This window comes from Leptonotus elevatus, chromosome 17 (assembly GCF_054856555.1).
Source record: "Leptonotus elevatus isolate MCC_2025b chromosome 17, RoL_Lele_1.0, whole genome shotgun sequence".
NCBI lineage: Eukaryota > Metazoa > Chordata > Actinopteri > Syngnathiformes > Syngnathidae > Leptonotus > Leptonotus elevatus.
Genome location: NC_141255.1, coordinates 16,006,562 through 16,021,598, shown reverse-complemented (window position 1 = coordinate 16,021,598; position 15,037 = coordinate 16,006,562). Strand labels below are relative to the sequence as shown.

At 39.8% G+C, this 15,037-nt stretch overlaps 1 protein-coding gene across 9 annotated transcripts in view; it reads left to right on the top strand.

The window, feature by feature from the left end:
- The window catches only part of LOC147160184 (pleckstrin homology domain-containing family A member 5-like), a 58,938-nt gene that overhangs the window by 22,147 nt on the left and 21,754 nt on the right, over positions 1 to 15,037 (top strand). For 6 of the 9 annotated variants that reach the window (XM_086058772.1, XM_086058771.1, XM_086058769.1 and 3 more), the window contains exons 4-12: positions 4,320 to 4,403; positions 4,913 to 4,966; positions 6,041 to 6,197; positions 7,965 to 8,069; positions 8,204 to 8,276; positions 8,588 to 8,688; positions 8,966 to 9,120; positions 10,396 to 11,394; positions 14,681 to 14,967. In XM_086058772.1, the coding sequence (XP_085914898.1) occupies positions 4,320 to 4,403; positions 4,913 to 4,966; positions 6,041 to 6,197; positions 7,965 to 8,069; positions 8,204 to 8,276; positions 8,588 to 8,688; positions 8,966 to 9,120; positions 10,396 to 11,394; positions 14,681 to 14,967 (2,015 nt within the window). Of the gene's footprint in view, positions 1 to 2,629; positions 2,702 to 4,319; positions 4,404 to 4,912; positions 4,967 to 6,040; positions 6,198 to 7,964; positions 8,070 to 8,203; positions 8,277 to 8,587; positions 8,689 to 8,965; positions 9,121 to 10,395; positions 11,395 to 14,680; positions 14,968 to 15,037 lie in introns of those variants that run through there. The other 3 variants (XM_086058775.1, XM_086058776.1, XM_086058770.1) reach the window with 3 other exon arrangements.

The following is a 15,037-nucleotide window of genomic DNA, read 5'->3' as shown; positions in this document are numbered from 1 at the left end:
TTAACATTAATGTAAGCATGTTTTCATTCATGCTGATTCAGTTCTTTGTGTGAATACGAACTAAAAAAAATTTGATTGAGTATTGATGCTAATTCTCACCGGTAAAATGATGAACTGCGTTGTCGTGTGTCAATCTAACAATTTCTCGTGACATGTACAGTGTCTCCTGTTTATCTGCCCTTGTGTATATGGGTAAGCTGAACGTGGGTGTGTGGGTATGCTGGCTTGTGTGTGCTTGAGGCACATCCATTTGCGTCTGCAGATGGGTAACCATGACGACTGCAGCCTGAAGCAGGAAAACGGTGGCAGCAGGCGCAGCACAGTGCACCATCTCTTTATCCCTCAGTAGATGCGGCCATTACACGTCTCTTCACTTCATCTTCACTCTGCCCTTTACTTGCATCTTTTTGTCATTTAGAATCAATGCAGTTTTTACTTCTTTTACATATAAGGTTGCTATCATAATGCCATGAATCATCATGTGGCGGCTCACTTAAAAAGGGACATTGGGGGCGTTTGGAGGGGGTGGGGGGTGGGGGGTGAGGGGTCACGGGCAAAAACATCCAAATATGATGAATAACCAAAAAAAGTTTGCAATCAGAGTTTGCAATCAGATTACATTACATACAGGATGATTTGTCATCTCGAACGTAGACAGAATGTAGTGTGAGACTCTTGACTACCTCTCCTAGTACGCTTTCCAGAAAACATGAAAAGCATTTCCACGGCTATGGATGTTTGTGTTAAGCATTCACTGGTTGTTTAGATCACTGCTTGGTATTCACCTGGAGTGCTGCACAGCACTACTGGAAGCATGCACGCGTTGCTCTGTGGACAAAAAACAGACATGGAATTGACTTGGCACTTTGAGGGATGTCATCCAGGTTTTGACCTCTCGATTCAATTATTATTGAATGTTTAGGGTCACAATCTAAATATCATCTTAATAATGATTAAAAATAATACATTTAAAAAATAGATTAAACTAATGTGTAGAATAATGCACCCCAAATATGCTTCTTTATGGGACACATCAAGCCGCCATGTGCAAAGTAGAGTGGAAGGTTCTATACTGAGCGGCTGTTAATAATACACCACAATTAATTATGAATGGAAGAATAAACAACAATGACAAGGAGTTACTTTAAGAAGAAAAACTCACTATCAGCAGGGACCCTATACAAGCCAAACTTAAAATATGAGCTGTCAAGTCAGTCCCGAGGTCACAAACAGACGAGGAATTTGTATGTGGAGTGCTGAAGCAACGCTTGGCGTTAAATGAAATCCTATTGCACAATTAAAACAGAAGAGGTAAAGAAGATTATGAAGGAACGTCCCACCACTTTCTAATGTGTGAACGTGAAATTGCTGCTGTCAAACCAGCTGATATCTTTCAGATATCAGATATCTATCAATCAGATTCTGCCTTTGTTGCCAAGCAACTCGAATTTCACAATGTGTTTGTGGTTTTTGGGAGGTGACGAGATGCAACGAGCTGTGCGCTGTTAAAGTACACGTTGCAATAGATTTGATTGTAAGTACACTTCATTTCAACATACTATTAGAATGCTAGCAAGAGGAATGAAGGAAGACTTAAATAATTTTAAGTTAACAATATTGTGGAATGTGGTCTTGAACATTTCTTGTCAATAATCTTTTATATATGACCTCACTAGTCTAAAAATGACATTCTGATTAATATTACATTTGTGAAATAAAAGTTATGAAGCAATATCCAGCCGTTTTTCTCCATCTCAGGGGGCGGCCATTTTGCCACTTACTATCTGTCGACTGAAGATGACATCACAGTTGCTCAGGTAACAAACAATCACTGCTCACCTGTTCTCTGAAGATGAGCTGTGATTGGTTGTTACCTGTGACCTGAGCGACTGTGATGTCATCTTCAGTCGACAGCAAGTGGCAAAATGGCCGCCCCCTGAGATGGATTCAAATGGCTGGATTTTGCTGCTTAACTCATATTCTACTAACGCAATATGAATAAGAATGCCATATTTAGACCAGTGGCGCTGCATAGAACATATTAATGTAAAAAAACACAAAAACAACATTGTTTTTCACTTCCCCTTAAAGCTAATTGCTATAAAGAAAAAAAAAGATTGTTGCTACCATAAAATGTTGTGCTGTGAAGGTTTTTAGTATTCATCACAATGTGCTGAAATGATCCAGACACATAAGAAGTTTTGTCAGGTGATATGGCATGACTCCTTCTTGTGACTGGCTACAAGTCAGCACTTATATTATTCCAAAGCTACAAACTTGCATTGCTCAATAAATGATGTATCGTAACTATTTTTGTTTCTGGCATTTGACAAAACGTTTTCATTTTCATTTTCCCTAATGCTCGCACCGCTGTGTTTGCATCTGTTTTCCAGAGGTGCAATTTTAAGACGCCATCTCAATACATGCGGCAATATTGACCATTTGAAAGACAAAATATTGAGTGTGGCAGGTTTGTAGATCAGCTTCCCACATCTTTTTACAACTTACAACTTTGCCACGTCTGAATGACAACACTAGTGCAGAATAGCAGAAGAGGGGAGAGAGAGGCAGGGAGTGCTGTCGAGCAGCTAGCGACTTGCACTAGCAGCATTGCTTGCCATCAGTCAGAGGAAAGCCCATGAACGCGGCTGCCATCCTCCGGGCTCCGTTTCCCTACTTAACACCTTCTGCTATTCCTCCGGTGAGTCAACACTCTGCGGTTCCGTTTCTGGTATTTGATGTTTTTGTGCAGTAGCTGAATCCATACGCCACGCGTTTGGATCAGTGCCGACGCAATGCTCACACAGCCTGTTGCCAAGGCATATTCCGTTTTGCTTGTGAAAAGAAGCTGGTCCAACGTGGCTGTGTTGCTATTGTTGGTTCATTCAGAGGTGCTGATTCTCTACAAAAGCAATCGGCGGTATTGTTGCCTGCTAAACACTTATTCTACTTTTGCCATATTGCAAAAATGGAATATTACAAATGTGTCTTGAACGTTACTTTCTTTTATTTTGCCTCCTGTTATTTGATTTCAATCAAACTAAACGAGAGCTTCTTTAAATGTATTTAAAAAAATGATGCAATATTTTGAGGTGACATCACTATTTCAAACCTAATGTTAAATCACTCGTGTTTGCTGCCCACCACTGAAAGTGAATGTCAACCTTAAAAATTACTTGACAATAATATGTTATATGTGACCTCACTAGTCTAAACATGACATTCTGATGAATATATTTGTGGAATATGAGTTACGAAGCAAAATCCTGCCGTTTTTATCCATCTCAAGGGGCGGCCATTTTACCACTTGCTGTCGACTTAAGATGACATCACAGTTGCTCAGGCAATGACCATTCACAGCTCACTTGTTTTCTGAAGCTGAGCTGTCATTGGTTGTAACCTGAGCCCTGAGCAACTGTGATGTCATCTTCAGTCGACAGCAGGTGGCAAAATGGCCGCCCCTTGATATGGATAAAAACGTCTGGATTTTGCTGCTTAACTCTTATTCTACAAATGTAATATTAATCAGAATTTCATGTTTGCCATGTGGTTGACTTCCCCTTTAACAGATCATAATTACAGATGATGTCATACTGCTGAAACTGAGTCACCTACTTGGCCTATTTGTGTGCAGTACATACACAGTGATGATGCTCACTTTCAATTCCAACATTAACTCACATTAATGCAGTTCTAACATTCTAACATAGTCGCTAGCGATGCTAAACGCTCTGTAAGTGAGAAAAATGTCTTATAGTGGGTAGAGTGCCATCGATGATCTTCATGGCTGTATTAAGTATGTGTTGTAGAGTCTGGCAGGAGGAAGATTTTGAAAAAAAGTGCATGGGGTATATAATAACTTCTACAACTCATAAGAATAGCACTTGTCAAGCAATAAGAAGACATCCTTTCCTTGCTAGTTTGAGCAAAAGCAAAAACAAGCAGCAACGATTGTTCATAACTCTACATCACTTCAAAGTGTTTGCATGAAACCAATGACTACGTTCCTATGAGCCAGTGATTTGGCGCCATCTTGTGGCAAGAAGAGCACAAAAAATAGTGAATAGGTGAATTTGCAGTTGTCAATTGATTGACGTTCTTTTCTTCTTGTATATATAAAGTTTTTTTGTTTTTTTGGTTTTAAAGGTAAATGCAAATCTTATTGTTATAAAAAGAAAAGACAAATGAAAGTTTTCAATTGTTACTCCAGGCATGGCTGTACTCCTGCAAACAATGCATTTTAACAAGCACTGTCTGCCATATTATCATAGTGTTGTGTGACGTTTGTTTTCCAACATTCTTTTATTTTCCTTCCCCAGTCACAATGAGCGAAAGGTGACGTGTAAGCATCCTGTGTCCGGAGCTCCCTCCCAGGACAACTGCATCTTCGTCGTGAATGAACAGTAAGTCTCTTTTCAGGATCTCTACGTTCAAGAGATTGGACACTTCTCCACCAACAAGCCCTGGATCAAAATGGTCCTGGTACATACTCAAGGACAATCCTCCTTAACCTGATCGATGTGTTTTGAGTGCCCTCACTGACCACGCACCAGAACATGCACACATTCTGACACACATTCTGAATCTGAGCTTTTTATTCACAAGACAATATTACAGCACTACTTTTCTGAACCTTTCTTAAACATCAAATGTGTCCTTCTGTGACTTCTGTTAGTTTAAAATATCCATTTTAAAAGTTAAAACATCAAAATAACACAAATAAGTCTCTTAATTAAGTACACGGTGCACATATGCAGACATGAACCTGCCTGTGTCTGTGACACGCATCTTACCTGTTTTTATGCTCTTTTATGTCATTTCCCATTGTCATCCTTTATTATTTTTTTATTTGACTGAGTCATGGATTTGCATTCTTATCATTTTGTCATCTTGTCATCTCCCGTTCTTTTAGTGTGAAATATGGAAATCTTGTCCATCCTGACAAGCCCGTAGAGGCTGACACCAGGTAATAAACTGATCATTACAAAAAGAGCAGCTTTTTTCCACTCAATATATTTGGACACTGAATGGTGACTGGAATGCACCAGGGTGGTGAAAAGTGACTATATTGTTAAAAAATATATTAATGGTTTCCCTTAAGAAATAATTGTAGTAGCTGCAGTTCACTCCACCGGCTTTCGTATTCAGAATCGTGTCCACAGATTTCAGCAGGAATGCAGTAGCTAACCCACAATCACCCTTTTTGGAAATTCCTTTGTTAAGCCGGAGTTCCAGGCTGGCCAAGACATACATTTTTTAATGCAATCTTAATTCATTCATACTTTGGAAGTATTTTAAATGAGAAAATTGCTTTTCACACACCCTGCAACACTTGTAGGCAAAAATGTTGTGGAAAAAATGGTTAGTGAAATAACTTGAAAGTAATGAGGATTGGAATTTGTCGAAATGCATCAATGACATGTCACAAAGCTTCTCCTTTGGACCGATGATTTTGCTCATATCAGATCAGCAAAATTCAAGCGTCGTCATCCTCAAAAGGCTTTGCTACAAAATGTTAGGTTAAGGTTACTGTACAATTTTTGTCCATGCTAGTTTCATTAGTTTTTCAATAATATCAATCAACTTACCTGACGACATTTCACACGTCACTCAAGCTCTTCTTTTGCTTTTCTATTCCTGAGGGTCGATGATGACGTCTGTTTAATGGGACGACTGGGGTACAATTTGTCATAGGACTGAACAATCCTCATCTTACTAGCAGATACACAAGCATTTTTATGGAGCATTTTCACTTCCATTGCACGTTTTCATGATCATTTATTTTATTATACTGACTATAATCCTTTAAGGTGAAATTGAACTCTACAGTAGATTTGTGTTGCAAAGACAACCAGATTTGTTGATTTGGACCTGAATTTGTCACTGCAAAAAAACAAAAAGTATCTCTATTGTCAAGATTAATATCCAAGGTGTAACGACAAACCGTTACAGCCATTATAATTCTTCATTCTATGAAAAAGTCTGACTGTCATGGGTGAAATGTTTCATGCATCCCCGTGTGTCTCTTACCTTGTGGCAGGACAGCTCCAAAGACAGAGCAGGAGAATAGCGACAATAAAAAGGAACGTCCCATGAGCACCATGAGCGAAGCGTCCAACTACACAGGTGGCTCAGACAACAGCAACTTCACCGGGAGCCCTGCAACCACTTTGACTCACTCGTCATCATTCACACGGGTCAGTGTACGTTTTTGTGGTCTGCCTAGTGACAGGCGCACGTGGACTCGCCGTCAAAACTGCCGCAACTTTGTTTCCGGATTGGGGCAAATCTAGATGACCATGTTTGGGAAAATGGCAGCCCACGCTGCACCTTACAATATAGCGACAGGAAGTAGACTACACCTCAGGCCAGCTAAAAGCAATAACTTACAAATGTACTTTGCATGCTTCAATCTTCTGCATGAACTCCAGCAAGTCTGCTTCCTCTGTGCATGTCTTTCCTGCACTGGATTTAAAGGGAACAAGTGCAGCCACTTTTATTGGCCAAGAAATAAGTTGATTGTGTTCACTCCCACAACGGTGCAAAACCATTCTAACTACTCCCATCTGCAAAAATAGCAAAAGAAAGCTTGAAGAAATAAGTCACACTAGACGTTTAACTGGAGACCACTTGATGGAAATTTTCTTTTCGTTTCAATGCATGGAGCTATGTTTGACATCAGTTTAGGTCCTAGGAGGACATTAACACAGTTGCTTTAGTCGAAAATGTTCTTCCTCAAATAACTTCATACTGTTTGTTATATAAAATACTGATGCACAAAAAGCATATTTTTGCTCTGTAAATGTGGCCCTGGAATTCAAATCAGTCTTCAGGCAGTCATGAATAAGTGGTTCTTGTTTACACTGAGTGAAAGACTAAAAAAAAAAAAAAAGTATAACATCTCATATGCAATATTCATATCTTCATGCAAAGTCATAATTTATAAACTTGGATGGGCCTCAGTTTTCTGCACTGATATAAATTATGAATTGAAATGCATTGCTTTTGATTTAAAATGTAACATGTTGTGACATGAAGAAAATACTAAGCTGAAATCACAAAATGATGCAACAAATATGTATTTCTTTCATCTTGAATTCTGCTAAATTAGAAGAGTTTGTATCAAATATAACATGTCATGTATATTTGTGTGTATATATTTATATTTATGAATGTGAATCAGAATCGGAATCAAAATTGGTTTTATTGCCATGTAAGTGAATACATATCACATTACTAGGAATTTGTCTCGGTGACTGGTGAAGACATAAGACATAAACGAATGCTTTGCTTTTAATTTAAGAATCCTCATGCTGTGACATAAAACATACCTCAGCTCAATTTCCATAATAACAACAATAAGATGACGTCACATAAATATTGTTTTTTTTTTTAACTAACATGCCCTGTCAGTGTTTGGTGTATCAAAATCTAGGCTGCACTAAAATAATAATAATAATAATAACAATAATAACAATGACACATCCTCTAATTTGTGCTAAAAAATATATTTGTTATCCTTTTCTTGTCCCTTGCGTATTCTAGTAGCATTCTGTCAGGTGTCCTCAGGATTTGTTTTTAGGTCAGAATAAATCCCAAACAAGAAGACATTTTGAATGCCACAGTGTTTTTGAATAAGCTTGTAGCACTGAATAATACATTTATTTTCAAGTTATTTGATGAATGAGCCCCAGAAGTTGCAAATCTGAGACAATGGGTCATTATCTAATGGTGACTCAATATCATCTTCATACAGTGATGTGATCATTAAAATATTTTCCATGGCATTTTCAGTAAGTGCATCAGTTTTTATATCATTGTGCTGTTTGTTGACATCCAAAGCCAAACATTTATGAAGTTGTTCTAAGAAATTCAACATTGATTTACAGTACTTGGTTCACAACTGTTGAGTTTGATATAGGGTATAAACAAATGGGTCTGCATTTTATTTTCTATTTCAACAGCCCTCAAGGTCTTCCAAAAAAGTTCACAACTTTGGCAAGAGGTCCAACTCAATCAAGAGGAACATAAATACGCCAGTGGTCAAAAGCAACTGGCTTTACAAGCAGGTAAGGCCGAAAGGCGAAAATGTCAAAGAAGGAAGTGAAACAAGGTAGTGGAAGGGATGAAAAAAAATGTTGTCATATGTGTATAGTTTGTGAGAAAGACTAAATATTGATTTCTGTCAACTTTGACCCCGAAGGACAGTACAGGCATGAAGCTATGGAAGAAGAGGTGGTTTGTTCTGTCGGACATGTGCCTTTTCTACTATCGCGGTAAGCAGACGCCATCGATTGAAGACTGCCCTTGCATGTATTATAGTGGCAAAACCTCCACTAATATTCTAGGACGTAGGCGACTGAATTTATTACATATTTGATGTGGAATTCACAAATGCTGGGAAATGTGCATATCAGAATGTCTTTTTTTTTTCCCATCATGTTTTTATATTACACGGAAATCCTCACCAGTTAAGAAAATAATAAAATTGTTGTTTGATTTTAATTTTAAATGTAAACACTATTCAGCAAAGTATTGATGATTTTGCTCCCATCTTTGAAATGTTATTTTTATGAATTTTTTGTAGATGAAAAAGAAGACAGCATCCTGGGTAGTATCCTGCTCCCGAGCTTTCACATCTCTATGTTGTCAGTGGATGACCACATCAGCAGAAAATATGCCTTTAAGGTGAAAATAAGGGGGGGGGAGCCTCAATGTTAGGAATTGTGTCATCGTTGGTCAATGTCACAATCTTCTCATAGTGGCTGACACAAGTGAAGTCATCATCATGACAGTCAGCTGTTTAAAGTGGGATCAGGCTCATGTTTAGTTGTAAATTGGATTATAAAACGCCTCAACACGCTGTCGCACAAATCGAAGATGCCAACAGGAATCGTGTCAAAGCGTCGTGCTGTTTCCTTCTGAGTGACTTTATCTCATCTCTGCTAATCTCTCTTCCTGGTAGGCCACTCACCCCAATATGAGGACGTACTATTTCTGCACTGACACAGCCAAAGAAATGGAGTCGTGGATGAAAGTCATGACGGATGCTGCCCTTGTCCACGGCGGACACGTCAAAAACTCTGCGCTGACTGAGGGGAAATGCCCGCAGATTGACATGTTAGTTTTTAATCATTCATCATTACAAACTAGCGGTAGCAACAACCAGGGCTGGACTGCCACAAAAACATTGGCCCATTTTGACTCATGGCCTGGCTCGACCCGACTTCTGACCATACCTGTCTAACACATTGTTCTCTCACTGATATGTTGACTGATGTTGGTTCAGTTTGCTGTCTATATTCAAAATGGATTAGGTCCCTCTAATTTGTGGGCCAGGCTCTTGGGGTAAAATAGAGGAAAATAATGACTAAAAAGCACTGCATCGGCCCCAAAAAAGTAGTTTTTTCATCAAAAAAATGAGATAAAATTTTATGTCAAATATTTTAGATCCAAAATGTTCAACATAATCTGCTGATTTAAAAATATACAGGGGTAAAATGATTGTCCTGACTAAAACTAAACTAAAATGTTGACAGTTTTTGTAGACTAACACTAGACGAATAAAAGTTTCCTTGGATTAAATGCTAGATTTATAGTTGACTAAAAATGGACTAAATAAAAACGAGATGAGGTTGACGAACTATGATTAAAAACTAACAAGCGGGATTGAGACTAAATTTAAAAATGGCGGATAAAATTAACACTTTACAAATCCTATTTCTCAGTTGTTGTAGTTAAAAATCCCAAAGGAATGGAGCCAGTTCCAACCAAGGTTATTTTAGTTAACTAAAACTAACGAAAAAACTAAAACTAAAATAAAAAAAACAATTTGGTTATTGAAATAAAATAAAAAGAAAATGCCTTTAAAAAAAACTAAAACTAACTGAAACTACATATTATGTTTACAAAGCTAACTAAAACTAACTATAATTATAGCAAACATGTCCTTTGTTTTAGTCTGTGGTAATCAATTGAATGCATGAGCCTTTGGGGATGGTACATTTTTATATTAACCGGAATAAGGACATTTGAAAGTGTGTCACACAAAAGTGACGTCCTCTAGCAGCAGCCAATAGAAAAGCACCTTCAGATGACAATGCTCCCATGTTTTTTTTTAAATATTGCGCACAAGTAATACACACCTTTTTTTTTTTACTAAAACTAATGCTGAAACTAACTAAAACTAAACATTTATGAAATAACTAAAACTAATACAAGCTAACAGAACCACCCTGAAACTAATTAAAACTAACTAAATTTTAAAAACAAAACTCAAAACAAAATAAAAACTAACTAAAATGAAACATTCCCAAACTGTAATAACCCTGGTTCAAACCCATAAAATCATTGTTCATTTCAACTGCCTTACATCCCTTTCTGCTTCTGCCACAGGTTGGACAAGTTGAAAGTAGACCACCCGGCACCTCAGGAGTTGAACAACATGTTGAACAAGCGAGTTTTCAGCCGACCGGAGCTCCAGAACAACGAACGCAATCGTGCGCCCGCACGTCAACATTCCTTATCGCGGACCGATGAGAAACGAGTGAAAGATGCCGATAAAGCGTACGGCGGGAATGAGCCAGAGTACTACACCTCGCAGAAAGATGCAGGGAGGTATTGCTTGAAGCAAGACTGTGTCAGCTACATGCTCCAAAAGGATGGTGAGAAGTATCTCCTGCAAAAGGACGGTGAAAGGTACTCCATTCACAGGGACTTGGACAAGTGCTCCCATCGGAAAGTGGATGACAAATACAGAGCAACTCCAACAGATGACAAATGTGCTCCGACGCAAGTTGGTGATAAGTGTTTTTTGTCCAAAGATGAAGACACGTTTCTGCTGCAAAAAATGGGAATCAAAGAGACACCAAAATACGTCCCTCAGAGGGAAGTGAGGAGGCAGCTTTCATTAAAGGAGACGCAGAGTAAATATGGAACATTACAAATTGTGGACAAATACAACACTTTGAAGGAAGTGAGGAAGTACAGCACACTCAGAGAAGGGGATAAATACGCTACGCTAAGAGACTTGGAAAAGTATGCCACCCTTTGTCATGGGGATAAACGCCGCTTCCAGCAAGACGCCAGCGCGGAGCTGTCTCGCGCTCAAATCGGCAACATCAAACTGCAGCCGGCCCAGGCGGCTGCCATCGCGGCGGCCGTGTCCGCTTCCCGCCAGGGCCAGGCCGCACTCGCGCTGCCCAAGCCTGCGCAGGTCAACGGATCATTGCCGCTCGACCACACGAGTGACTGCGGCTTGACGGCAGAAAACCAAAGCCGGGCCAGGCTGGCAGCTACTCCGGTTCCGGAACCGGATCGGGGCATGTCCAGAACCAATTCCATTCAGCAGTTGGAGCACATGACTCGTAGAACTCGCACAGAAGAGGACAGAAGGTAAGATGATTGCAACATTAAATGGTCATATCTTGTAGGGAGGGGTGTGCCAAAAAAGCGATTCTCATTTAGTACGATTCAGAATCGATTTTAAATCTCCCAAAATCGATTTCATTTATATTATTTTATACTGTCGTGCCTTTATTGGGAGCGCTGTTCATGTAGTACACGATTTGGCCACTTAGGGGCAGTGTGGTTCTGCACGTTCTGCACGTTCTGCTACACTGAAGTTGTAGCCACATTAGAGAGTAGAAGGGAAAAGTTACAATCAAGTTATTCCATTAAAACTTGTTGTTTTTTTGCAGCGTAGAAAGAGCACATGCTGGTGAGTAATGTTAACATGCTTCTGTATACATTCCTGAAGCATTTTGTATGAATAGACGTTCTTTTGAGTGATAAAAGTGCCGCGAGTAGCGCCTTAATTAGCATTAGCGAGTCCGACTAAAGCAGATCATGACTATTCTTTGCAGAAATCATTGTCAATCAAATAATTTTTAATCAAAAATCGCCCCTGAATTTTTTTTTTCTGAATCGAATCGCAGGCCCAAAAATCGGAATCGAATCGAATTGTGAGACGGTCAAAGATTCTCACCTTTAAAGGCATATATTGATTAAATCTTACCTTTGACACAATGGCGATGTAATTTTTAATGAAATATTAGGTATTTTGCTGGCTATTTTTCTAATGTGGAAGTAAAACACCCGGTTCAGTAAAACCCCGCCTCTCCCCGTGTGGTTGCCGCGCCCCTCTCGTCCAAGCCGGCTGCTGCCAAGGAGCGCTGTGTGGCCACGCAAGACCGGACAACCGTTGTAGTACAACCGCGTCTTCTTGACATGTGGAAAATTGGATGGATGTTCAATTCTTCAATAAACATTTGAAACAAAACGGCTCCTTGCCGCAATAAATTGTAGTGGAGGAGGGGAGAAGAGGGAAGAAAGAAAGAAAATAAAGAAAAGAAAGAAAAGAAATAAAAAATAAAAAATAAAAAAGAACCCTGAGGTGTCGCTAACTACAGACCTGCTATTTACAGGGCGAGCGTGCTAACCACTACACCATTCGTTCAGTTGGGTTCAACAGCACAAAAAGTTTTTGTATACACCAGTTTCGGCCAGCGCTTGTGGAATTTTAAGACATTCAATTGTCATTGCACTTTGGAATTGCAAATGTGAAGGATAATTGTTTGCTTCGAATTTATTTGGACAGAATGTTAACTGATAAAGGCTACTTTTGTCACTATTCCATGGAGGTCTCAGAGAAAGTGGGCGGTGCGGGCATGGGGCCCGAAAGCTCAGAAAAGTAGATTTTTCACGCTGCTGTCCCTTGAATATCATGTACAACTTACAACAACGGATTAGTGAATGGTTAGCACAATTTACCCCCTCGAAAACTATGTCTACGCTTTCTTTGGACTACTTGTACAACTGCTTAAAAGCTTTTCTGCCTCCTCACTCTTTTACAGTCCTTCGTCCTTGCGCCGGCCTTGTCGTCTAGAAGGAGCAAAAAGCTTTTTGTGTCACCTTTGAAGTGCGTCTGAGTCGGGTTTGCTGCTTAGCTACAATTAATTTAGTCAGAGGACTGCCGGAGTCGTGCGTTACCCCAAAACTCCGTTCTGCTCGTTTAGTGTGGGTGCAGTGTGAATGTGAATTCAATGTTAAATGAGAGACACTAGTGCGCTTATAGGCAGTGATGTCACTAACGTAACAAAGTAGCGTTTTATGCTACGTTAGCAAGTAATCTAACGCATTTTGTTTTTCAAACAAGTAATCCGACTATCTCTTCAAAATTCAAATTTTATACCACTACAAGCAGTTGCAGTTGACTGCCTGAGGGATGCAGTAACGAGCAAGAATTAAATCAAAATATGAATAAATGGAACCCATTTCTCAGCAACAGTGGCTCTCTCAGGACACATATTTTATTGACAGCTAATGCCTAATTATAAAACACTTAAGGTAAACTCTGATATTGAACAAAGTGAAGTGCATTGTGGGAGTATTCAAATTAACATTCATGTCTGAGGGCGTGACATCATTGTTTTCAGTGCGTTGAGACTCGCGCGGAGGAAATGAGATGTTTTCAAGATTGCAAGTACAGTCACTCTTTTGAGTTTGTCTGCTAGAAACAAAACTATGATGGTTTGTTGTTGCACAATCTCTTCAGTCAACAGTGTTTTATCTATGTAGCTTCAGTAACACAATGTCAAGGGGGGAAAAAATAGACTGTTTTTTAAATTATTTAAAAATTTAAAACAAGTAGCAGGTGGCACGGTGGCTGACTGGTTAGCACATCCGCCTCCCAGTGCTGAGGATGTGAGATTGAGTCCGGGCTTCGACCTTCCTGGGTGGAGTTTGCATGTTCTCCCCGTGCTTGCGTGGGTTTTCTCCGGGTACTCTGGTTTCCTCCCACTTTCCAAAGACATGCATGGCAGGTTCATTGAACACTCTAAATTGTCCATAGGTGTGATTGTGAGTGTGGATGGTTGTTTGTCTCTGTGTGCCCTGCGATTGGCTGGCAACCAGTTCAGGATGTACCCCGCCTAGCGCCGAAGCCAGCTGGGATAGGCTCCAGCGCCCCCGCGACCCTTGTGAGGACAAGCGGTTAAGAAAATGGATGGATAGATGGATGGATAAAACAAGTAGCAAATATTTTATATTAATTAAATAATATTTTTAATAAAAAACAAACTAACTTATAAAAACGTTCTATTTTAAATATTGCCATGGTCCCAAAAATGTATTTATTCATTATTTATGGCAGGCTTTGAGGCATTTTCTGACCTAAAGAGGTCGCTTAAAGCAATGGTAGTTATTACAAAAATGGCCAGCAGGTGGCAGCGGGGTATAAGAGATCAACCAGGGCCATATTGCAAAAAAGCTATTTTCCCCATTGTTTTCAACAGATTTGTGAATAATGATGAAACTTAGCTATAGAAACCGATACAAATATACTTTTTTTTCCTGATGAAAGAAGAGACTCAATATTCACACAATACACAATATTCTGGGGGCCTTGCAAAATCCGTCAAAATCCAGTAAAACAGCCGGGAGCGAAGTGAAAATGGCTGCCAGTGAATAAGTTAAGTGGCAAAACCGGGTGTAATTTTTATGTTGTATGTTCTCAAGGTAACATTTTAAATGGATAGAAAAGGGTAGAAAGCCCCTCGTTCATGTTTAAATGTTCCAAGGCGTGATGGACGAGGAAATACAAGTTGATCATCAAGAAACAAAAGAAGAAATCTAGAGAAGCAAACCAGTAATCTCCTCCTCTTCTTCCTGTGTTTGCCAGTGTTTCATCCTACCAGACGTTACCCCGAAACATGCCCAGCCACCATCCCCAGCTTGTACCCAGATACCCCGAGGGCTACCGCACGTTACCCCGAAACAGCGCAATGAGGCCCGACAGCATCTGCAGTGCGGCGGGCTCAGCGTATGATCGGGCTCTTCGGCCCGTCTCGACCAGCGCCGCCACGGCGGCCGAGAAGCGGAGGTCAATGAGGGACGACACCATGTGGCAGCTGTATGAATGGCAACAGAGGCAGGCCTTCTCCAGGCAAAGTCTGGCTCTACCAACAGGTAGCCATCAGCAGCAGCATGCAAAAAACTTGGCCTCACTTTACTTTTGTAAAAATAAGAAAGGGATAGG